General features: G+C 40.0%; 1 protein-coding gene across 1 annotated transcript; it reads right to left on the bottom strand.

Annotated features, from left to right (window-relative positions):
- Window positions 1-376: 376 nt before the first annotated feature.
- On the bottom strand, window positions 377-18,812 carry atp6v1e1a (ATPase H+ transporting V1 subunit E1a). Its single transcript, XM_080761609.1, has 9 exons — window positions 18,675-18,812; window positions 17,595-17,660; window positions 17,037-17,146; window positions 15,222-15,288; window positions 13,087-13,176; window positions 12,299-12,367; window positions 7,467-7,561; window positions 5,835-5,922; window positions 377-4,218 (listed from the first exon to the last, which is right to left on the bottom strand). Exons 1-9 carry the CDS (start codon window positions 18,705-18,707, stop codon window positions 4,156-4,158), a joined length of 681 nt encoding a protein of 226 aa, XP_080617735.1. The 5' UTR covers window positions 18,708-18,812; the 3' UTR covers window positions 377-4,155.
- Between the last annotated feature and the right edge of the window lie 1,709 nt (window positions 18,813-20,521).

Here is a 20,521-nt window from a genome sequence, read left to right as displayed (position 1 = left end):
AACTGAGGATTTGGGTTGAATTCAAATGCAGATCACATACATTTTGGCTTGGTTTTCTCTCTCCGAAAAGGGAGCTTAACCCATTTTGACCTGAGAAAACATTCTACAAATGATTGTCTTCTAAATCATGACAGCTTTCTGAAAAACCCCATGTTTCAATGTCAGTCGTTCGCAAACATTTTCATGGTTTTTCAAAAATAGCAGATCTGCTATTATTGAAAAATCATGAAACTGTGGCGCAAATCTTTATATATATATATATATATATTCTTTCAGAGCGAACGTTTTTAAACTCAAATCTTTGCTTCTGGGGAGGGGGGTCCCTGAAACAACATATTTTCAGATGGGGGGGGGGGGTCGGCGTCCAAATTGCATATATTTGTGGGTGTCCTCAACATGAGAATGACTGACAGAAACAAGAGGTTTTTCAGAAAACGGTCAGGATTTAAAATACATTTGTATAGAATTGTCCTCAGGTCTAAATGGGGTTTAGATACAGTAGCACAGCCCTCTGCCTCATGCTCAGAGTCAGAGTTGTAATCTTGGATTCCTTCATGGAGTGTGTGCGTGTGTGTGTGTGTGTGTGTGTGTGTGTGTGAAGGTGCTGCCCGTCACACACTAAGGTCATTGGCTAATCTCCCACTAATGAGTTTAATCTCAGTGTGTATATCCTAACGAACTGCCCCGGGTAGCCTGCAGGCCACACAGGTTAGCCTGCTGGACCCGCTATCCAGTTGGCCTTGACTTCCTCTTCGGCTCAGAAGGGCTTAAAAGGGCTTTTTAAACTTAAGCTGTATGAAATACTTGCCATTAATATGGTGGCAGCGGTGGCCGAACGGTTTGCGTATAGCGGTCTTGATATCGGAAGGTCGCTATAGTTCGTATCCCCAGACCGGCACGTTAACATTACGACCGATGAAGTGCCCTTGGACAAGGCATTGAACCTCTACCATGAAATGTTCTATGAGCAGGGCCTGGCTGTAAACAAGTTCTTGAGCTTAGTCCAGTTACCCTGGGTAAACATAGTACCTTTCCTTTGGTTGCAACTGTATTAATTGATTGTCTGAGTCCCGTGGTGGGAGTTCTGCTCTGGTTTTGGTGAAATATTAAGTAGTTATGGTCCCCACGCACACACAGAGCGCGTTTCTCAGATTTTTAGCGGCGTTTCTCCATCGGGTTTTCCGAAAAACGCTTCCAGTGTGCAACCACCTTTATGGTCATTTTGTGGAGGGCACAGCATGGGGCCACGCAGTAAAAGTTAATTAATTCACAAAAACTAACATCATTTGTATTGTTGACCTATTTCTAAAATATTAGCGCAACTTTCGTTCAACTTTGACTCCTCTATCACACGGAACTATGTTTTGGGCGTAGTGATATGGATACAAAAGAAAAAAAAAACATAGTTCCGTGTGATCACGGTAAAAAATGAACGAAAGTTGCACTAATATTTTAGAAATAGGTCAACAATTTGTTAATTTTTTGATCGTGATCACACAGAACTATGTATTTTGTATCCATATCACTACACCCAAAAATAGTTCCATGTGATAGAGGGGACAAATGACAGTTTGTGGATTCATTACTTTTACTGCGTAGCCCCAGTGCCCCCCACAAAATGACCGGAACTACTTAAAGCAGAAATAACATGCATTTTAACTTTGAAAGCCGTTTTAGCTGCAATACCACAATGTCCTGAGGAGGTGGGGGCGTTGATATGCAGATTATTTAATATTTGAGTCATTATAAAATAAAATAAAATTATAAAAGAAATTGAAAGTTAAATTTTAAGTTATAGGTAGTTTAATATTTCACCAAAATCAGAGCAGAACTCCCACCACAGGACTCGGGCAATCAATTAATACAGTTGCAACAACTATATTAATGGCAAGTATTTCATACAGCTTAAAATCTGAACTATCCCTTTATTAAACAGAACCCTTCTGAATTATGTATTTAGTTACTGCTTAGTTGAACTTTTATACTATACACTATATCTGTTCTGTGCATGACATGCGCACAATTAAAAAACAAACAAAAGCCTTATTTTTATGAAAGTCTGTAGACATTAAAACAAGACAAAGTGTTAAGTCTCCAACCGGCGTTGTGGAAATTAAGGTGCTGGAAAGTGTTATTTTTCTGGTATTTTTGACCAGTTTTGTGAGAACTGATGAGGAAAACTTAACATGGAGGGTCTTTTATGTGGCATCTTGAATTGCCAACTGTTTGCCATTTGCTACCTAGATCCACTAGGTGGCAGTAAAAAAAGCATTTTATTTTTTACTTTTTTAATGTCAGATCTGTTTTGATGAGGCCTAGAATAACACTGTACACTTTCCTCATGGTAGAGACAGAATTAATTAACCTAATGAATGCTGTGTTTACAAGATGTAAATAAAATAAATACATACTGCTTTCTCAGTTGCACATTTATTTATTACTTTTTACGATGCTTTGGAAGAAAGGTAAACTTCTCATATACTCATACACATCATTTATAAATAAACTAGCCGTTCCAACAGAACACAGCAGAAGGCAGGACTGGGCTATAATCCATATATTGTCAGTCGGGTAGAAACCTTGCATCTCCATACTTAGAAAAAAAATTGGAAAAAAAAAGTAGCACAAAAATCCAATCTATATTAAGCGAGTTGGGACGCTATTTTTGCCATTAAAAAAGTAATAATAAATGGATCAGATAAGAGTTTAAGCCTGTAGGTTTTATAAATATTGAACCAATGAAAACAGCAAGAGCTTGTGACTAAATAATAACTATATTGGATCTAATGGAACACAAGGTTCTAATTCACTTCCATCGTTTATTTCATGAAAAGTAACAGTTTCTAATGATTATCTAAAACAAAATTGTGTAAGTATTTTTGTGAAAGCACCAGTCACGCCCACAAATAGGAGATATTTGTTCAAATATATATATGAAATTGTAGTCCATATTAGCCCAGCCCTGGCAGAAATATACAAAGCAGAAGGAAAACTGTAGTATGGCTTCTGATTAGTGATTACCTAAATAAGAGTGCATGTGTCCGTGTTTAAATGATTCAGGTTCTCCCTAGTCTCGTGTTCAAATGATTCAGGTTCTCCCTAGTCTCGTTTGGCCAGACTTGTTGCCTCTCGCAATTTTCAAATGCTTCCATCATACAGTCTGTTATACAGTCTGCTTTACGTCATACAGTCTGGAGCAACAGAAGCTCTATCACGAGTCAAATATAAAGCGGAAGTGAGGTGGTGTAGTTCCAGACTCTATATATAGCATTCAGGAGGTGTAGTTCCAGACTCTATATAACATTCAGGAGGTGTAGTTCCAGACTCTATATAACATTCAGGAGGTGTAGTTCCAGACTCTATATAACAATCGGAGATTGTGAAATTAGTTGTCTGGCTAAGCAGGACTAGGTTCTCCCAAACTGAAATGTACACATTTACAGTTACATTGGAATATAGGGCAGTGGTTCTCAAATATTGTATTTATTCGTCCCATCTAAATAGATTTGTGTTGTTAAAAAGAACTTCTAAAATTATGAAGAAGACCTTTAATTTTAAACCGAATAGCTCAGGTATAAAATAGTCTGACATTTTGATGGTATATTAACGATATATTCTATTCTGGGGACCCCCTGGAAGCCTCACACAGACCCCTCGGGGGGTCCCTGGACCACACTTTGAGAACCACTGTTACAACACAAGGCAACCTCTTGTCACAGAGAAAGGGCTTGAATATATTATATACCCCATATTAAACACATCATGTGCCCTTTCAAAAATGGCGACCCAGGGTGCCCACTTTTTAGACCCAAGAAAAACAAAAAACTAAACAAAACAACAATTCCTAGGACATCTGTGGACGTCTTAGGCACAAAATGTGTTTAAGGCACTCTACTGTATTTGCATGTGACACACACACAGTCACTCACACACAGTCACACACACACACACACACACACACACACACACACTCACACACACCTCAACAGCCATGTTCTCACCCTGACGAAGAGGAGCAGGTGTTTGTAAAGGCCCTTTCTGCTCCTGGTTTTGCTGTGATGAGTCCATAGATCCATAGATCCATAGATCCAGTGAACAGTCCGTGTTTTTCTCTCTGTATCCCGTAGGTAGGTCCAAAACCCAGAAGCCAGAGTGTTAGTCTTTGAACTTCCGGTTGGGGTTGGCACCGAACAAGGCCATTCTCACTTCAGGCATCATCTGTCCAGAGATCAAGAAACGACAGGATATGTTGAACGTGACCCAAGTAACGACCAGGGGGGCAGTCAGACAGATATTTATACTGACCAGGGGGGCAGTCAGACAGATATATTTACTGACCAGGGGGGCAGTCAGATAGATATTTCGTGAAGCCACTGAGGAAATCGGGACATCCTGAAAGTTCATATAATGGCCTGTTGTGGCGCTGTCATTGGGCCCAAAAAAACCCATAGCCCCATAGAGGCCCATGTATTTGGGCCCAACTTCACCTAGACTGTATTACCTTAATAAACATGGTCATGAATACTTTCTGCTTCCAGTTGTAGCGACTGGCTGCCACACAAGTTAAGCATGATTTATTTTAATATCATTTAAAAGTACATGGTGTATTATTTAATATTTCTAATTAACGCCATCTGTCAAGGGTAAGGTCCTATAAATTCTATGCTGTCTATTGTGTGATTTTGTTATTATTTGGGGGGGTTTTAAACACTATGTTTATGATTTGATATCATGCGAGTGACACAGGTCTAGAGTTGGCCTAAAGTAGGCGGAGGTTACCGGCCTGAGGTAGACCTGACGGGGAGAGACAAACCAACAGGGAGTCTACGAGGGACCTGTAGATATGTTTGTTCTTTAATGCCTCGTTACTGGAAGCGATAGACACGAACGATTGAGCTCACGGTTCGAGGAGGCTCGAGACATATCTTCAACCGGTGAGATCGTTCATCTTTTATTTATTTATTTATTTTGACATCCCGCGAGGATCCGAGGTTTTCTTCTTCCTCTTCGTTTGGAGTAGCCTACCTTCATTGGATTACGGTCGCTACGGGGATGGATTACGTTTATTTGATCACCTTTACTTTGCTTTGGAGGGAGTTTAACGTTCAGGAAGGAACTCTGGGGGCAACAGACTTTGTTTGGAAACATCCACGGAACTATACTAAACAATAAGGGAGCGCGTGAGTGTGTGCGCGAGACACGGACATTCGGTTCGGATCATTCACTCATTCATTCATTCAACTCTGTGTGTACAACTGTTGTTTCCTTCATTTTGACTTGAGATAAAAGGTTAACGTTTCTGACTGTTTTCTGCTTGCTTATTTAGGCTATCTTCATTACATTCCAGTGTTTCAATTGTATCCTAAGAGGAGATCATTCACAACCCGTGATTAATATTAATTAGTAGCAGTGATAGAAATATCTGACCGTTACACAGTCACTAGTTTAAAGTCTCATTTCTCATGTCATAATATTCTTTTTGGAAAATGATGGTCCCATTTATTTAAAAAATGACCGCATAAAGTCGCGCATGTTCTGAGGGGCGTGGCTACCGTTACAGTCTAGGATCGGGAGCCACCCCCCGTTCGAGTCAAAATAAAAACCAACGAAGAAGAAGGGGGGGAATTCCCACCTCGTTGTCTGGGCCAGCCAATGGGCCAGCTGGGCCCAAACAGATCTAGAAAGATGGCGATTTACAATTCAAGGACTGACTGGCTTCATCTTACGTCCATATCAGACCCGGGGAACGCTTTGTCCATATGTTTTTACAGTCTGTGGTAACGACCCTGTAAATGCCCTCGACTACATCATGTAAATGAGGTGAGGTGTTCTACCTGATATCCGATCAGCTCCAGTCTGCTCTCCAGAGTATTCGCCACCTTGATCTTTCCATTGTCGTTGTAGAGTTCAACTCCTCCACAGCTGTTCAAAACAATGACACACATTTTAACCATTTCGTCATGTCTGTGTAAATGAGAGAGAATACAAGGACACAGATATTGTGTCCTTGTACGCTAGGTACAGGTAGGGTTACATTCACAAAATCATGGCATATAATATATTCTTGATATTCTTGACGATTAACATCACTCAGTACTCTTAAAGGGTATCAGTAAAAGTGTCGCTGGCTCGCTGCCATATGTGGCTGCCAATGGAGTTTAAAGAAAAGGGCAGATCTACGAGCTTGTAGCACGGCACCACCAGGTCAAGGACTGTCTAAAGAGGACGGGACGCGAAGACCGTAAGGGCGCCGCCATGGTGCTCCATGGAAGTAAAGAAACATGCGCAGTGGGCTTCATGCAGCCGACACTTCCTCGTTCAGCTTCCTTGGTCTCAACTGAGCATGTTTCTCTCCTTCCATGGAGCACCATGGAGCCAACATGGCGTCGCCCTTGCGGTCTTCGCGTCCCGTCCTCTTTAGACAGTCCTTGGACCAGGTATGACATAACGATTACAACACCAAAAAGGGGTTCCCATCCTAAATGGGTTAAGGTTGGCGACCGGATTGAGGGTTAGGGTTTGAGGTAGGTTGTCGTTGTTAAGAGTTGGACCAATAGTATGTGGAAACTAAAGCCGGTACCGCCACAGCAGACGACCCAACGGACAGACACTAGTTCTGAAACTAAAGCCGGTACCGCCACAGCAGACGACCCAACGGACAGACACTAGTTCTGAAACTAAAGCCTGTACCGCCACAGCAGACGACACGACGGACGGACACTAGTTCTGAAACTAAAGCCTGTACCGCCACAGCAGACGACCCAACGCACGGACACTAGTTCTGAAACTAAAGCCGGTACCGCCAAAGCAGACGACCCAACGCACGGACAGACACTAGTTCTGAAACTAAAGCCTGTACCGCCACAGCAGACGACCCAACGCACGGACACTAGTTCTGAAACTAAAGCCTGTTCCGCCACAGCAGACGACACAACGCACGGACACTAGTTCTGCTGCACAATGAACCTCATTTTGGGAGGAATTGTGCAGCACTATTTGGTCCAATTCATAGTCATGTCATAGTTCACTCTTTCAGCGCCACCTGGTGGTCACCAGTTTAGGCTTTGAGTGCCAATTCTAAAAAGAAAGAAATTGTAATTATATTATGCATACGTGCATGTCATCACCTGCACACCAGATTAGAGGAAATGTCTAAATATGGATAGAAAAGAAAAGAGAATATAATTCATATAATATATGAATTCCTAAGGGAGCACGTCTTGTCGTCCGTGGCATCCGGTACATAATTGGCAATTAGACGACTTGACGTTTATGGCTCTTAAACTGTTTCAATAAATATTTTCATTGGAGAAAAGAAAAAGATAATCGTCATCTCAATTCGTGCCGCACGACACACACCACACCACACCACACACAGTTAGCAAGTTCAATACTGTCAAGTACATACTGTAGTACTATATATATATATATATATATTTATATAACATGAATATGAATCATCTTACATATCAGGGGAAAGGAAACGCTGCTGATCAATTGTGACCACTATGTTCATCTGCACCAACTCTTTGTAGATGCGGATGTTTTTATCCACTGCAGCCTGTCGGACACAGAAAACAACATGTTTTTATCCACTGCAGCCTGTAAGAAAAACAACATGTTTTTATCCACTGCAGCCTGTCAGACACATACAATAACATGTTTTTATCCACTGCAGCCTGTAAGAAAAACAACATGTTTTTATCCACTGCAGCCTGTAAGAAAAATAACATGTTTTTATCCACTGCAGCCTGTAAGAAAAACAACATGTTTTTATCCACTGCAGCCTGTCAGACACATAAAATAACATGTTTTTATCCACTGCAGCCTGTAAGAAAAACAACATGTTTTTATCCACTGCAGCCTGTAAGAAAAATAACATGTTTTTATCCACTGCAGCCTGTAAGAAAAATAACATGTTTTTATCCACTGCAGCCTGTAAGAAAAATAACATGTTTTTATCCACTGCAGCCTGTAAGAAAAATAACATGTTTTTATCCACTGCAGCCTGTAAGAAAAATAACATGTTTTTATCCACTGCAGCCTGTTGGGTACAGAAAATAACATGTTTTTATCCACTGCAGCCTGTCAGACACAGAAAATAACATGTTTTTATCCACTGCAGCCTGTCAGACACAGAAAATAACATGTTTTATCCACTGCAGCCTGTAAGAAAAACAACATGTTTTATCCACTGCAGCCTGTTGGGTACAGAAAACATGTTTTTATCCACTGCAGCCTGTAAGAAAAACAACATGTTTTTATCCACTGCAGCCTGTAAGAAAAATAACATGTTTTTATCCACTGCAGCCTGTAAGAAAAACAACATGTTTTTATCCACTGCAGCCTGTAAGAAAAATAACATGTTTTATCCACTGCAGCCTGTAAGAAAAATAACATGTTTTTATCCACTGCAGCCTGTAAGAAAAATAACATGTTTTATCCACTGCAGCCTGTTGGGCACATAAAATAACATGTTTTTATCCACTGCAGCCTGTAAGAAAAACAACATGTTTTTATCCACTGCAGCCTGTAAGAAAAATAACATGTTTTTACTTTTTATCCACTGCAGCCTGACGGGTACAGAAAATAACATGTTTTTATCCACTGCAGCCTGTAAGAAAAATAACATGTTTTTATCCACTGCAGCCTGTAAGAAAAACAACATGTTTTTATCCACTGCAGCCTGTAAGAAAAATAACATGTTTTATCCACTGCAGCCTGTAAGAAAAATAACATGTTTTTATCCACTGCAGCCTGTAAGAAAAATAACATGTTTTATCCACTGCAGCCTGTAAGAAAAATAACATGTTTTTATCCACTGCAGCCTGTTGGGTACAGAAAACATGTTTTTATCCACTGCAGCCTGTCGGACACAGAAAATAACATGTTTTTATCCACTGCAGCCTGTCGGACACAGAAAATAACATGTTTTTATCCACTGCAGCCTGTCGGACACAGAAAATAACATGTTTTTATCCACTGCAGCCTGTCGGACACAGAAAATAACATGTTTTTATCCACTGCAGCCTGTTGGGCACATAAAACAACATGTTTTTATCCACTGCAGCCTGTCGGACACAGAAAATAACATGTTTTATCCACTGCAGCCTGTCGGACACAGAAAATAACATGTTTTATCCACTGCAGCCTGTCGGACACAGAAAATAACATGTTTTATCCACTGCAGCCTGTAAGAAAAACAACATGTTTTTATCCACTGCAGCCTGTAAGAAAAACAACATGTTTTTATCCACTGCAGCCTGTAAGAAAAACAACATGTTTTTATCCACTGCAGCCTGTAAGAAAAATAACATGTTTTTATCCACTGCAGCCTGTAAGAAAAATAACATGTTTTTATCCACTGCAGCCTGTAAGAAAAATAACATGTTTTTATCCACTGCAGCCTGTAAGAAAAATAACATGTTTTTATCCACTGCAGCCTGTAAGAAAAATAACATGTTTTTATCCACTGCAGCCTGTAAGAAAAACAACATGTTTTATCCACTGCAGCCTGTAAGAAAAATAACATGTTTTTATCCACTGCAGCCTGTAAGAAAAATAACATGTTTTATCCACTGCAGCCTGTAAGAAAAACAACATGTTTTTATCCACTGCAGCCTGTAAGAAAAACAACATGTTTTTATCCACTGCAGCCTGTAAGAAAAACAACATGTTTTTATCCACTGCAGCCTGTAAGAAAAATAACATGTTTTTATCCACTGCAGCCTGTAAGAAAAACAACATGTTTTATCCACTGCAGCCTGTAAGAAAAACAACATGTTTTATCCACTGCAGCCTGTAAGAAAAACATGTTTTTATCCACTGCAGCCTGTAAGAAAAATAACATGTTTTTATCCACTGCAGCCTGTAAGAAAAACAACATGTTTTTATCCACTGCAGCCTGTTGGGTACAGAAAACATGTTTTTATCCACTGCAGCCTGTTGGGTACAGAAAACATGTTTTTATCCACTGCAGCCTGTTGGGTACAGAAAACATGTTTTTATCCACTGCAGCCTGTTGGGTACAGAAAACATGTTTTTATCCACTGCAGCCTGTTGGGTACAGAAAACATGTTTTTATCCACTGCAGCCTGTTGGGTACAGAAAACATGTTTTTATCCACTGCAGCCTGTTGGGTACAGAAAACATGTTTTATCCACTGCAGCCTGTCGGACACAGAAAACAACATGTTTTATCCACTGCAGCCTGTTGGGTACAGAAAACATGTTTTTATCCACTGCAGCCTGTTGGGTACAGAAAACATGTTTTATCCACTGCAGCCTGTCGGACACAGAAAACAACATGTTTTATCCACTGCAGCCTGTCGGACACATAAAATAACATGTTCTTATCCACTGCAGCCTGTCAGACACATACAATAACATGTTTTTATCCACTGCAGCCTGTAAGAAAAACAACATGTTTTATCCACTGCAGCCTGTCGGACACAGAAAACAACATGTTTTATCCACTGCAGCCTGTCGGACACAGAAAACAACATGTTTTTATCCACTGCAGCCTGTCGGACACAGAAAACAACATGTTTTTATCCACTGCAGCCTGTCGGACACAGAAAATAACATGTTTTTATCCACTGCAGCCTGTCAGACACAGAAAACAACATGTTTTTATCCACTGCAGCCTGTCGGACACAGAAAACAACATGTTTTTATCCACTGCAGCCTGTCGGACACAGAAAATAACATGTTTTTATCCACTGCAGCCTGTCAGACACAGAAAACAACATGTTTTTATCCACTGCAGCCTGTCGGACACAGAAAATAACATGTTTTTATCCACTGCAGCCTGTCAGACACAGAAAACAACATGTTTTTATCCACTGCAGCCTGTCGGACACATAAAACAACATGTTTTATCTACTGCAGCCTGTCGGACACAGAAAACAACATGTTTTATCCACTGCAGCCTGTCAGACACAGAAAACAACATGTTTTATCCACTGCAGCCTGTCGGACACAGAAAATAACATGTTTTATCCACTGCAGCCTGTCAGACACATAAAATAACATGTTTTTATCCACTGCAGCCTGTAAGAAAAATAACATGTTTTTATCCACTGCAGCCTGTAAGAAAAATAACATGTTTTTATCCACTGCAGCCTGTAAGAAAAACAACATGTTTTTATCCACTGCAGCCTGTAAGAAAAACAACATGTTTTTATCCACTGCAGCCTGTCAGACACATACAATAACATGTTTTATCCACTGCAGCCTGTCAGACACATAAAATAACATGTTTTATCCACTGCAGCCTGTCAGACACAGAAAAATCACAAACTATATGACAAACCTAATGTGTTGTACAGTATGCTATCACTATCTCGAGGGCAGCTTGTGTTTCTTTTTTTTTTTAATGGCACAATTTTGTAACCCATTTTTCACCCCTGTGTCAATTATCTAATGTAATCCTGAGCTCTACACACCCTCCACCAACCTAGTCCCAACTTGGTGGAGGGTGGGGGTGTTTTTAACAATTAAATGAATCCCTTTAGACCTGACAACAGATTCTACAAATCATGACAGTTTGCTGAAAAACCCATGTTTCTGTGTCAGTGATTCTCAAGGACCCCCAAAAATATATGTAATTGACCGCCGACCCTCATCTGAAAATATGTTGTTCCAGAGACCCCGCCAGAAGCAAAGATACGAGTTAAAAACGTTCGCTCTGAAAGAATATATATTCAAAGATTTGCACCACATTTTCATAATATTTCAAAAATAGCAGATTTACAAGCTATGAGCTTGTAGATCTGCTATTTTTCAATAGCTAAAGTATAATTGGCAAAAGTATAACCGGTTCATGTACTTTTTATTTGCATTGTAATCCCCATAGGGGATTTTAGATTGCCTCATATAAGTACTGTGTTTGAAAAACAAACAAATCATCCAGGCCGCTTCACTCCTATGGATATGAAGAATCATCTGACTGAGAGAAAACGCTATTGTTAACTGCTACTGAATTAGTTACATTTTCTCTAGAAACAGACCGTATCATATATGAGTGACTGACTGTCATAAACGATACAGAGACACCTCCCTGACAATAACACTGAGACAGCTTGTTTATTTTTTTGGACCACAATGCTTATAGTAGACGATATTAAGATCACCCCATGTTATTCTCCATAGAGAAATTACTTCCGTGAACCAGGGGGGGAACCGAGGGGATGAGAGAGTGACGTCAGGACTTCTATTACTGTATCCCTCTATAAAATAAAAATAAAGGCGCAAAGACACAAAAAGAAAGAGAAAAACAGTCCATCTTAGACTCTGACCTGCACAATGTCCACATCCTGCTTGCGACATCGAATGGTCACTTTAGGTTCCAGTAACTGGTAGAAGCCCTGGAAGTGGAACGAGGAACAGATACACTCAGGATGCATTGAGGATACATGATGTCCACACCCAACACCAGAGGGAGTGCAGAGTGCAGAGTGGGCATTTTTCTAATAATTTTTGAAACATTTAGATTTGATTTGATTTAAAAAAATATATAACTTTTAAGCAAAAACTGAAAATTAACAAATATATTATATATGTAAAGGAAAAAAGGAAAGGTACTATGTTTACCCAGGGTAACTGGACTAAGCTCAAGAACTTGTTTACAGCCAGGCCCTGCTCATAGAACATTTCATGGTAGGGGTTCAATGCCTTGTCCATTAAGGGCACTTCAGCGGTGGTAATTTTAACGTGCCGGTCCGGGGATACGAACTATAGCGACCTTCCGATATCAAGACCGCTCCGCAAAACTTCCGCCACCGCTGCCTCAGATGTCAATACCCACATCTTCAAAAAGGTCAAATGGCTGACATATCTCTATAGTAGCGATGAGGTTTACCTGAAGCACCAGTCCTTCAAGGAGGACATTATCTCCATAGTTTACCTGAAGCACCAGTCCTTCAAGGAGGACATTATCTCCATAGTTTACCTGAAGCACCAGTCCTTCAAGGAGGACATTATGTCCATAGTTTACCTGAAGCACCAGTCCGTCAAGGAGGACATTATCTCCATAGTTTACCTGAAGCACCAGTCCTTCAAGGAGGACATTATCTCCATAGTTTACCTGAAGCACCAGTCCTTCAAGGAGGTTGGCGTACTTGTCCGAGTCCTTGGCAATGTCTGCAAGCCTGTCGCGGGCGTCGGCCAGCAGCTCCTGAGACACGGAAACATAATACTCTTTATTATCAGTATTATTATTATTATATTATAGCACCTGTCATGAATCACGACATGAGCTGCAGCTCAACGTGCTTTACACAAAAAGGAGAAACAAAAACAATATAAACACCAATAAAGAGATAAGTAAAGCAGTACAAGAAAGAGGAATAACAAAAATGTCACAGTCTGAGTGGGAGTGTGGGTGTGTCTGAACCACCTGCATTCTATCCCCTGCAATCATGCCCACAGTATTTAAGACTCAGTCTCTCTACAATCTCTGCCAGATTGTCTTGTGACCTTCCACGCACCCAAGCCATTTTCAAGCCTTGTTTTACTGACTTCTGTTTGCTTCTTCTAGACCACGATTTTTGCCAAGCCCTTGCCGGTACTTCTGCCCTCGCTGACTGCCTTTGGAGATTGACCTTGCTTTGAACTGTTTTGATTTTTGCCTGCCCCTTGCCTGTTTTGACGTTTTGGAATAAAGACCTGCTTTCAGTGACTTTTGTGTCTGCATCCTGAGTCCTTTCCACGTGTGCCTGACAAAAAATGCAATAAACTAAAAGAGTAAAAAATAAAAATAATAATCCACTCACTGACTTGTGAGTCCCACATGCTTTGTGCCCAGTTTTAATAAACAAGACTATCAAAACTTCAACATAGACTTCACATTAAATGCACAAGCATGTGCACAACGCATATACTGTACCATACTGTATGCTTTGATATGCATGCATATATAACTATATATCTGAACCAATTAACCATGTCACCCATCATTATATTCATCACATGAGCCCCAGCTGTACAGAGAACTGTACATGACTGCATTATGGTCGCTGTCGGGTGGAAACCTCGTATGTCCAAAACCATTTTACTCGTCAGGAAAATGGAAAGCAAGAAGTTGTGTTCTAATACACCGTTTCCTAAACAGTGGGTCGGAAGAATCACGTCCAATATGGTTCACAGTTCAGGGCAAGAAAAAAACAAAACAAGATTTTCTTTTTTAATTCTAGTTCTGGACTAACCTCTTTTCCCATGCTTATTCTTGAATTAACTATGTCAGTGCACTTTTTAGTTTCAGATGCATTAAACAAAAGAGTAATTAAGAGCATAATAGCCCAACCAGAAGAAACGTTTTGAACTTACTGATTTTGCCCTTCTTAGTGCACCACGCTAGTCAATAGCAGGGCTAAAAAGCATGAATGCACCCATGCAACAATACATTGTAATTCTAGTGAGAATTGTATAGTTATCTCTTTAAGAGTGATGTGACAATATTGAATTGATTCATGTTTGTTTGCTTGCTGTATGATACAGCAAACAAACATGCCTGTATGGGGTGTGTACATTTCCTTGCACCCATGGGCCTCAACAGTGGTAATGGGTTGATTGATAGCACCGTGTGCCTTCTATGAGCTTCATTACCATTTGTTAACTTACCTTTAATAGGGCTATACTGCCTGCTTAAAGCCAGCATTATGCAACCTGCATTCTGTATTGATGATGGTCCAATGGCCAAAACGTCCACTGTCTTTTTCTGCACATTTCTAACTTACTAACTGATTCGATATTTTTGCCTCAACGTTCATATGTCGGTGTGCAAACCTTTTCTGTTGTTTATGGACCTTGTATTGAACCAAAGAGTTGTACTGACGGATCGTCCAACCAACTGTGAGCCCCATGCACCTCTTGTAGGGCTAAAAGTAGGTCCTCAAACGTGTAGGTCCACAACGCGTCGCACTGCGACGCGTTGTGAGCTTGTAGACTGTAGCTTGTATTTTCAACATGCAACCAAGGGTAAAATGACTTATACTGGATCTCCTGTCCACTAGCCCCTTCCTAACATTTTAGCTTTTTTTCTAGCTTGTATTTGACAAATTTGTCACTATATTTAGTTTTAGTCATCGTAGCTCAGTTTTCATTTACCGTAGTTTCCATGCAGTTTGTCAGTGAAAAAAGGTAGTCAACGAACATAGTTTCGTCTCATAGTTTTAGTCGACTGTAAAACAACGCAGTAAAAGGAGGTGGTCTCTCTCTCACCGCGATCATGTCATCGCGACCCTTCAGCACTTTGAGCCTGGCCTGGTTCATCAGGTTGGACATCTGACTGTGGAGGACACAAAGAAAACATGTATGTTAGACATCTGACTGTGGAGGACACAAAGAAAACATGTATGTTAGAACGGGACATCTGACTGTGGAGGACACAAAGAAAACATGTATGTTAGAACGGGACATCTGACTGTGGAGGACACAAAGAAAACATGTATGTTAGAACGGGACATCTGACTGTGGAGGACACAAAGAAAACATGTATGTTAGAACGGGACATCTGACTGTGGAGGACAGAAAGAAAACATGTATGTTAGAACACTTTGAGCCTGGCCTGGTTCATCAGGTTGGACATCTGACTGTGGAGGACACAAAGAAAACATGTATGTTAGAACGGGACATCTGACTGTGGAGGACACAAAGAAAACATGTATGTTAGAACACTTTGAGCCTGGCCTGGTTCATCAGGTTGGACATCTGACTGGAGGACAGAAAGAAAACATGTATGTTACTTAGAACGAAGCTGCAACGCAAACAAAGTAACTGCAACATATGGTAGCATGCTGGCTGGTGAGATTTGAGTGAGTTTGTTCTGTGTAGACGTATGGAGTCTAGAGCCGGAATAATAATATCAGCAATTATGTGTCCTGACATTTTACAGAAATGCTCAAAAAAAATAGCTGGTCTGGGCCACCCGACTGGTAATCCAGTCGCAGTGTGGCCGCGGGTTCGACTCCCGAGCCCGACACGGCCTTTACTGCATGTCTTCCCCCCCCCATCTCTCTCCCGTTTCCTGTCAGCCTACTGTCTGTCCCTTCAAAAGAGCTTGTAGATTCATTTTTGAAAGGTTTTAACACCAGCATGACTGAAGTTAAATCAGGCAGTAGTAGCATCATGTGCTTAAATTCATATTTAGAAAATGTTTCAGATGTCAAAAATGTCTGAGATGATTGAATGGTGATGGTTATGGAAGGGGAACCTTCTGAATGCTTCATGGGCTCAAAGATAATCAACTTCAAAATAAAAAACGGTCAAAATGACGTCTCAGACATACTAGTGTTGGCCTACATGATTATAAAATTATATAAAAAATAAATTGTCATTCAAAAAGGTATTTGTCTTCATGTTATGCTTATACTTTAAAATGTTCTCAAATAGCACAACAACGTAATCGCATCGCGTTCAAGTGTTGTGAGCTCACACAGATCTGTCATTTCTGGCCGCGCGACCCGCTGTACGACTAAGTATTTAACATCGGGCATTCGGGCCTGTACACTGTAATATGATTTTGAATATGAGAATACTATCCACCTGTTGGTTGTCTGTCAGATGACCTATTCTTACATAAGACCCATTTGTGACCATGTCCACTGGCCCCACCTCCAATGTATTCTCTGCTCGGTCACGGTCAGTGTATAAGAGAGAGAAATGTAAAGGGTTCAGTTCAGGAGGCTTGCATGCGTGCTTCCTCCCTGGGCGCAAAGTAAGCCTGGGACCGAGGCTACCCTGGGCTCGGTACAGTACAGACCAGTCTTTGTAATTAAGTGACATTGTTTCAGTCCACTCTCTACCTTGATTATTTCCTAAAGACTCTGATGTGAGTTCTAAATAATCCACTAAAACACCCAAAAGAACCACAATGAAAACAAGGTCTCGACAGGCTTGTGAGCGTTTTGAGAATGCAGACGTCAATCAACCAAAACCCCCAGATGTCAATCAACCAAAACCCCCAGATGTCAAACAACCAAACCCCCCCCCCAGTTATAGATGCTGCCCATGAACGAGAGAATGATCACGGCTCACATCTTCTTGTGTTGTTCAATCTGCTTCTCCTTCTTCTCGTAGTATTCCATGATCTTCACCCTCTGGGTCTGCACCAGGCGACCTTTCTCTATGTTGAACTCTTCCTCTGCCTGGAAAGAAGGGAAAAAAAGCACAGACGTGTGAAGTGAGGGGCGCTCTTAACCCATTTTGGGTCGGGAACCCTTTTGGTGTTTCAAGCATTCTGTTATACTTTAGCTATTAGAAAATAGCAGATCTACAAGCTCATAGCGCGCCACCGAGTGGCGCGCTATGAACTTGTAGGTCTGCTATTTTTGAAACATCGTAAAAATGCGGCACAAATCTTTGAATAGGTATATTATTCTTTCAGAGTGAACCTTGGTCCACCTTGTTTTTTTTTTACTTCGACATCAGGCCTAAATGGGTTAATATTATACAATATCACATTCCGTGGTGCAAACACACACACACACACACACACACACACACACACACACACACACAGCTGTGTGTGTTTGTACACATTTCTGATTTCTCATACACACAAAATAAAGACAAAAAGCTATTTTTTTTCTTTACCTTAGCATCGATTTCCTCTGCCTTCTCACTGGCCTCCTGTTCAATGAAGGCCATCATGTGTTTGATCTATAGGAAGGTATTGGAGTTAGAAATACAATGTTTATTCCATGTCCACAAACCATAAACTATATGGGTCTCCATCAGGAGTGAGCAATTCACTTTTCTGGGGAAATCATCACTTATAGTAGTTAATACTACTAGGTAAGGTAGGTAAGGTTATTTTATTTATAAAGCACCTTTCAAAACAATCGTTACAAGGTGCTGTACACAGTAAAATAATAAAAATAAAACAAGACAAATGCAGTCAACAGCAAAACAGCGATAACAATAATAAACAAGCAACAGAATACATGGAAATATATACAGGCAGAACAAGACTCAATAGTCCAAAATATATACTATATTAGGCCAAAATATTTACCAGAACTAGACAGTGGAAACCACCATTGATTATAATACAGACTATATCAGTCACCAATTGAATACGCATCTATTCTGACTACTATCTGGGGAGAATAGCGCTATAGTAGTTAATTTTATTTATTTATATAATTAAATGTTATTTTTACCAAGTGATCATTGACCACCCGGTGGCTATTTGGTTTAATATAAAATACAGTTCTTCTCAATGTATTATTCAAATCGCCATTGATTGACACAAGGTTCCAGATGGTTCTTTGATCTTTCACAAAGTAGTTGATGTTTTTTTGTTTTTTTTTGTATCAATTAAGTGATCATTGCCCACCCGTGGCATCATTTTGGTTCAATATAAAATACAGTCCTCAATGTATTATTCAAATCGCCATTGACACAGCTGGTTCCAGATGGTTCTTTTGGTTGATTGAAATATTTATTAACTTGCAGAATTACAGTACATTTCAAGCACAATTCAATACAAAGACTACATTAACTGCGAGTGGACGACCCAATAAAGCATTTACACTTGTTTACAAGAGGGTCCACCTTGTTCAATTCATCAAACAATTCACAAACTTTCTGCAACAGTTGCAGAACAACCTGTTTAGTGTTAACGGTAGTTTAAACTTTTTGTTCAAGTTCATCTAAAAGCTCATTAATTACCTGTTTCTGAACGTCTGCGTCACTGAGCGCCATGGCTGCTTCTATGTATTAGTTATTTAAAGTTAAACAATGTAAATATAACTGTGTGCTGTCGGTTTGTTTGTAGAAATGAGACTCATGTACGACTTCCTGATGATGACGTATATATAGAAGTCATGTGATTTCCATCCTCCCGAACAGCTTGCATTCCTTTTTATGCTATACTGCCATCTAGTGGAGTCAGTGAAGTCCTACACTACTACAGTCAGTTGTCCAGTTTGCCACTTCTGTAGCATGTCTGAAATTCTTTATTTAGGAACAATCCCTTGAGATCAATGAGTTTTGTCACTTCACTTTTCTTTTCCTGTTTTTTGTCTTTTTTTCTTGCACTATAGATGTTGTTTATGTCCTGTGTATGTAGGACTGAGAGTGCTCTGAGTAAAATATTTTTTATTGTATTTATACTCTGTATCTATACACATGACAAATAAACCTGAACCTGAACCTGAATTACCATCTCGTTTTCAAGGGGGTCAAAGGGCAATTCACAAAATACACTTCATACATAAAGACACTTTTTTACAAACAATTCAACCAGACAAAACAAAACAAGACAAAACAATACAATTCCTAGATAAATAAGAAACAAAAAGTGCAACAAAACAACATTTCACATAACATTATGTCCATGTTGTTATGTGAAATGTTTGTTTCTTGTTTATCTAGGAATTGTATTGTTTTGTCTTGTTTTGTTTTGTCTGGTTGTATTGTTTGAAGAAAAGTGTCCGTGCAGAGTGTTAGAGAGGCAGGCTGAAGAGGGCACTTTTGAACAAAAATAGCAAAAATAGCAGATCTACATTTTACAAGGTTTAATGTTTTTTTTTAAATAGCTTTTAGTGTTTATTTCCTTTTTTCTAATAGTTGTTTTTATTTGTGTTGTTACCTCTGTAAAGCCCCCCTGGGTACTGGGTACTCAGAAAAGCGCTATATAAGTCGAAACTGGCCTCTGTAAAAGCTGAATTTTTATCTGGATTGTACTATGTTTTTGTATGGACGTGGTGTTGGGTGCCTGCACATATGCACACATGGCATCAACGCATGGTGTTGTGTGCAGGCGCCCTACACTCTGTCTTTCATTTTCTTTTATCCCCCTGTTCCCCTCACTGTATATATTTTTTTTTCCCTTTTCGCTTCCTATATGATGAATTCCTGTTCTGTTCTTTAACTACATAGAAGTGTCTATTTGTTTGTCTCTAAATGTTTTGATGAATTGAACAATGTGGACCCTGTTGTAAACAAGTAGGCTTAATTGGGTCGTCCACTCACAGTTAACAGTCTTTGTATTGAGTTTGTGCTTGAAATGTACTGTAATTCTGCAAACTGTTAATAAAGATTTCAATCAATCAATCAAAGTTTGAGATATTGAGATATATATATTATTATTATTATTATTATTATTATTAAATGTTGCATTCGTGGTCTGGAGAGGGCAGTTGTTTTACAGACGGGTAAAAGGGCAGGGGCCGAAGCCCACTTTGATGTCTATGTATGCTGCTAGGGACCCACGGTAAGGACTGAGCCCCAGCCAATGGGAGAACATATACAGTATAGCGTACTCCTACAGTATACAGTGGGTACCCAAACTTTTACATGTCAAGGACCCCCAGATGGATGCTAATTAGCCCGCGTTTTACTTTTTTTTTTGTTGTTTTGTTTTTTGTTTTTTTACATTTTTACGGCTCTAGCAGTGATTCTCAAGCTGTTTAATTTCAAGGACCCCCAGTTTAATGACATGCATTAGTTTACGGGTCCATTTAACCCATTCTGACCTGAGATCAGATTCATACGAGGTTTCCACTGGACACACA

Source organism: Protomyctophum bolini, assembly GCF_963924005.1.
Source record: "Protomyctophum bolini genome assembly, chromosome: 4".
NCBI classification, from domain to species: Eukaryota; Metazoa; Chordata; class Actinopteri; order Myctophiformes; family Myctophidae; genus Protomyctophum; species Protomyctophum bolini.
The sequence above is the reverse complement of the archived record's forward strand: the minus strand, read 5'-3'. Positions and strand labels throughout refer to the sequence as shown.

What these genes read in the sequence shown, in the direction of transcription:
- atp6v1e1a (XM_080761609.1), bottom strand. Translation starts at nt 18,707, where the DNA reads ATGGCGCTCAGTGACGCAGACGTTCAGAAACAG. An exon ending in ATTGAACAACACAAGAAGAT is followed by an intron (nt 15,289 to 17,036) that starts GTGAGCCGTGAT and finishes TGTCCTCCACAG; the next exon opens with TCAGATGTCCAACCTGATGA. An exon ending in AGGATGTGGACATTGTGCAG is followed by an intron (nt 7,562 to 12,298) that starts GTCAGAGTCTAA and finishes TGTGTCCGACAG; the next exon opens with GCTGCAGTGGATAAAAACAT.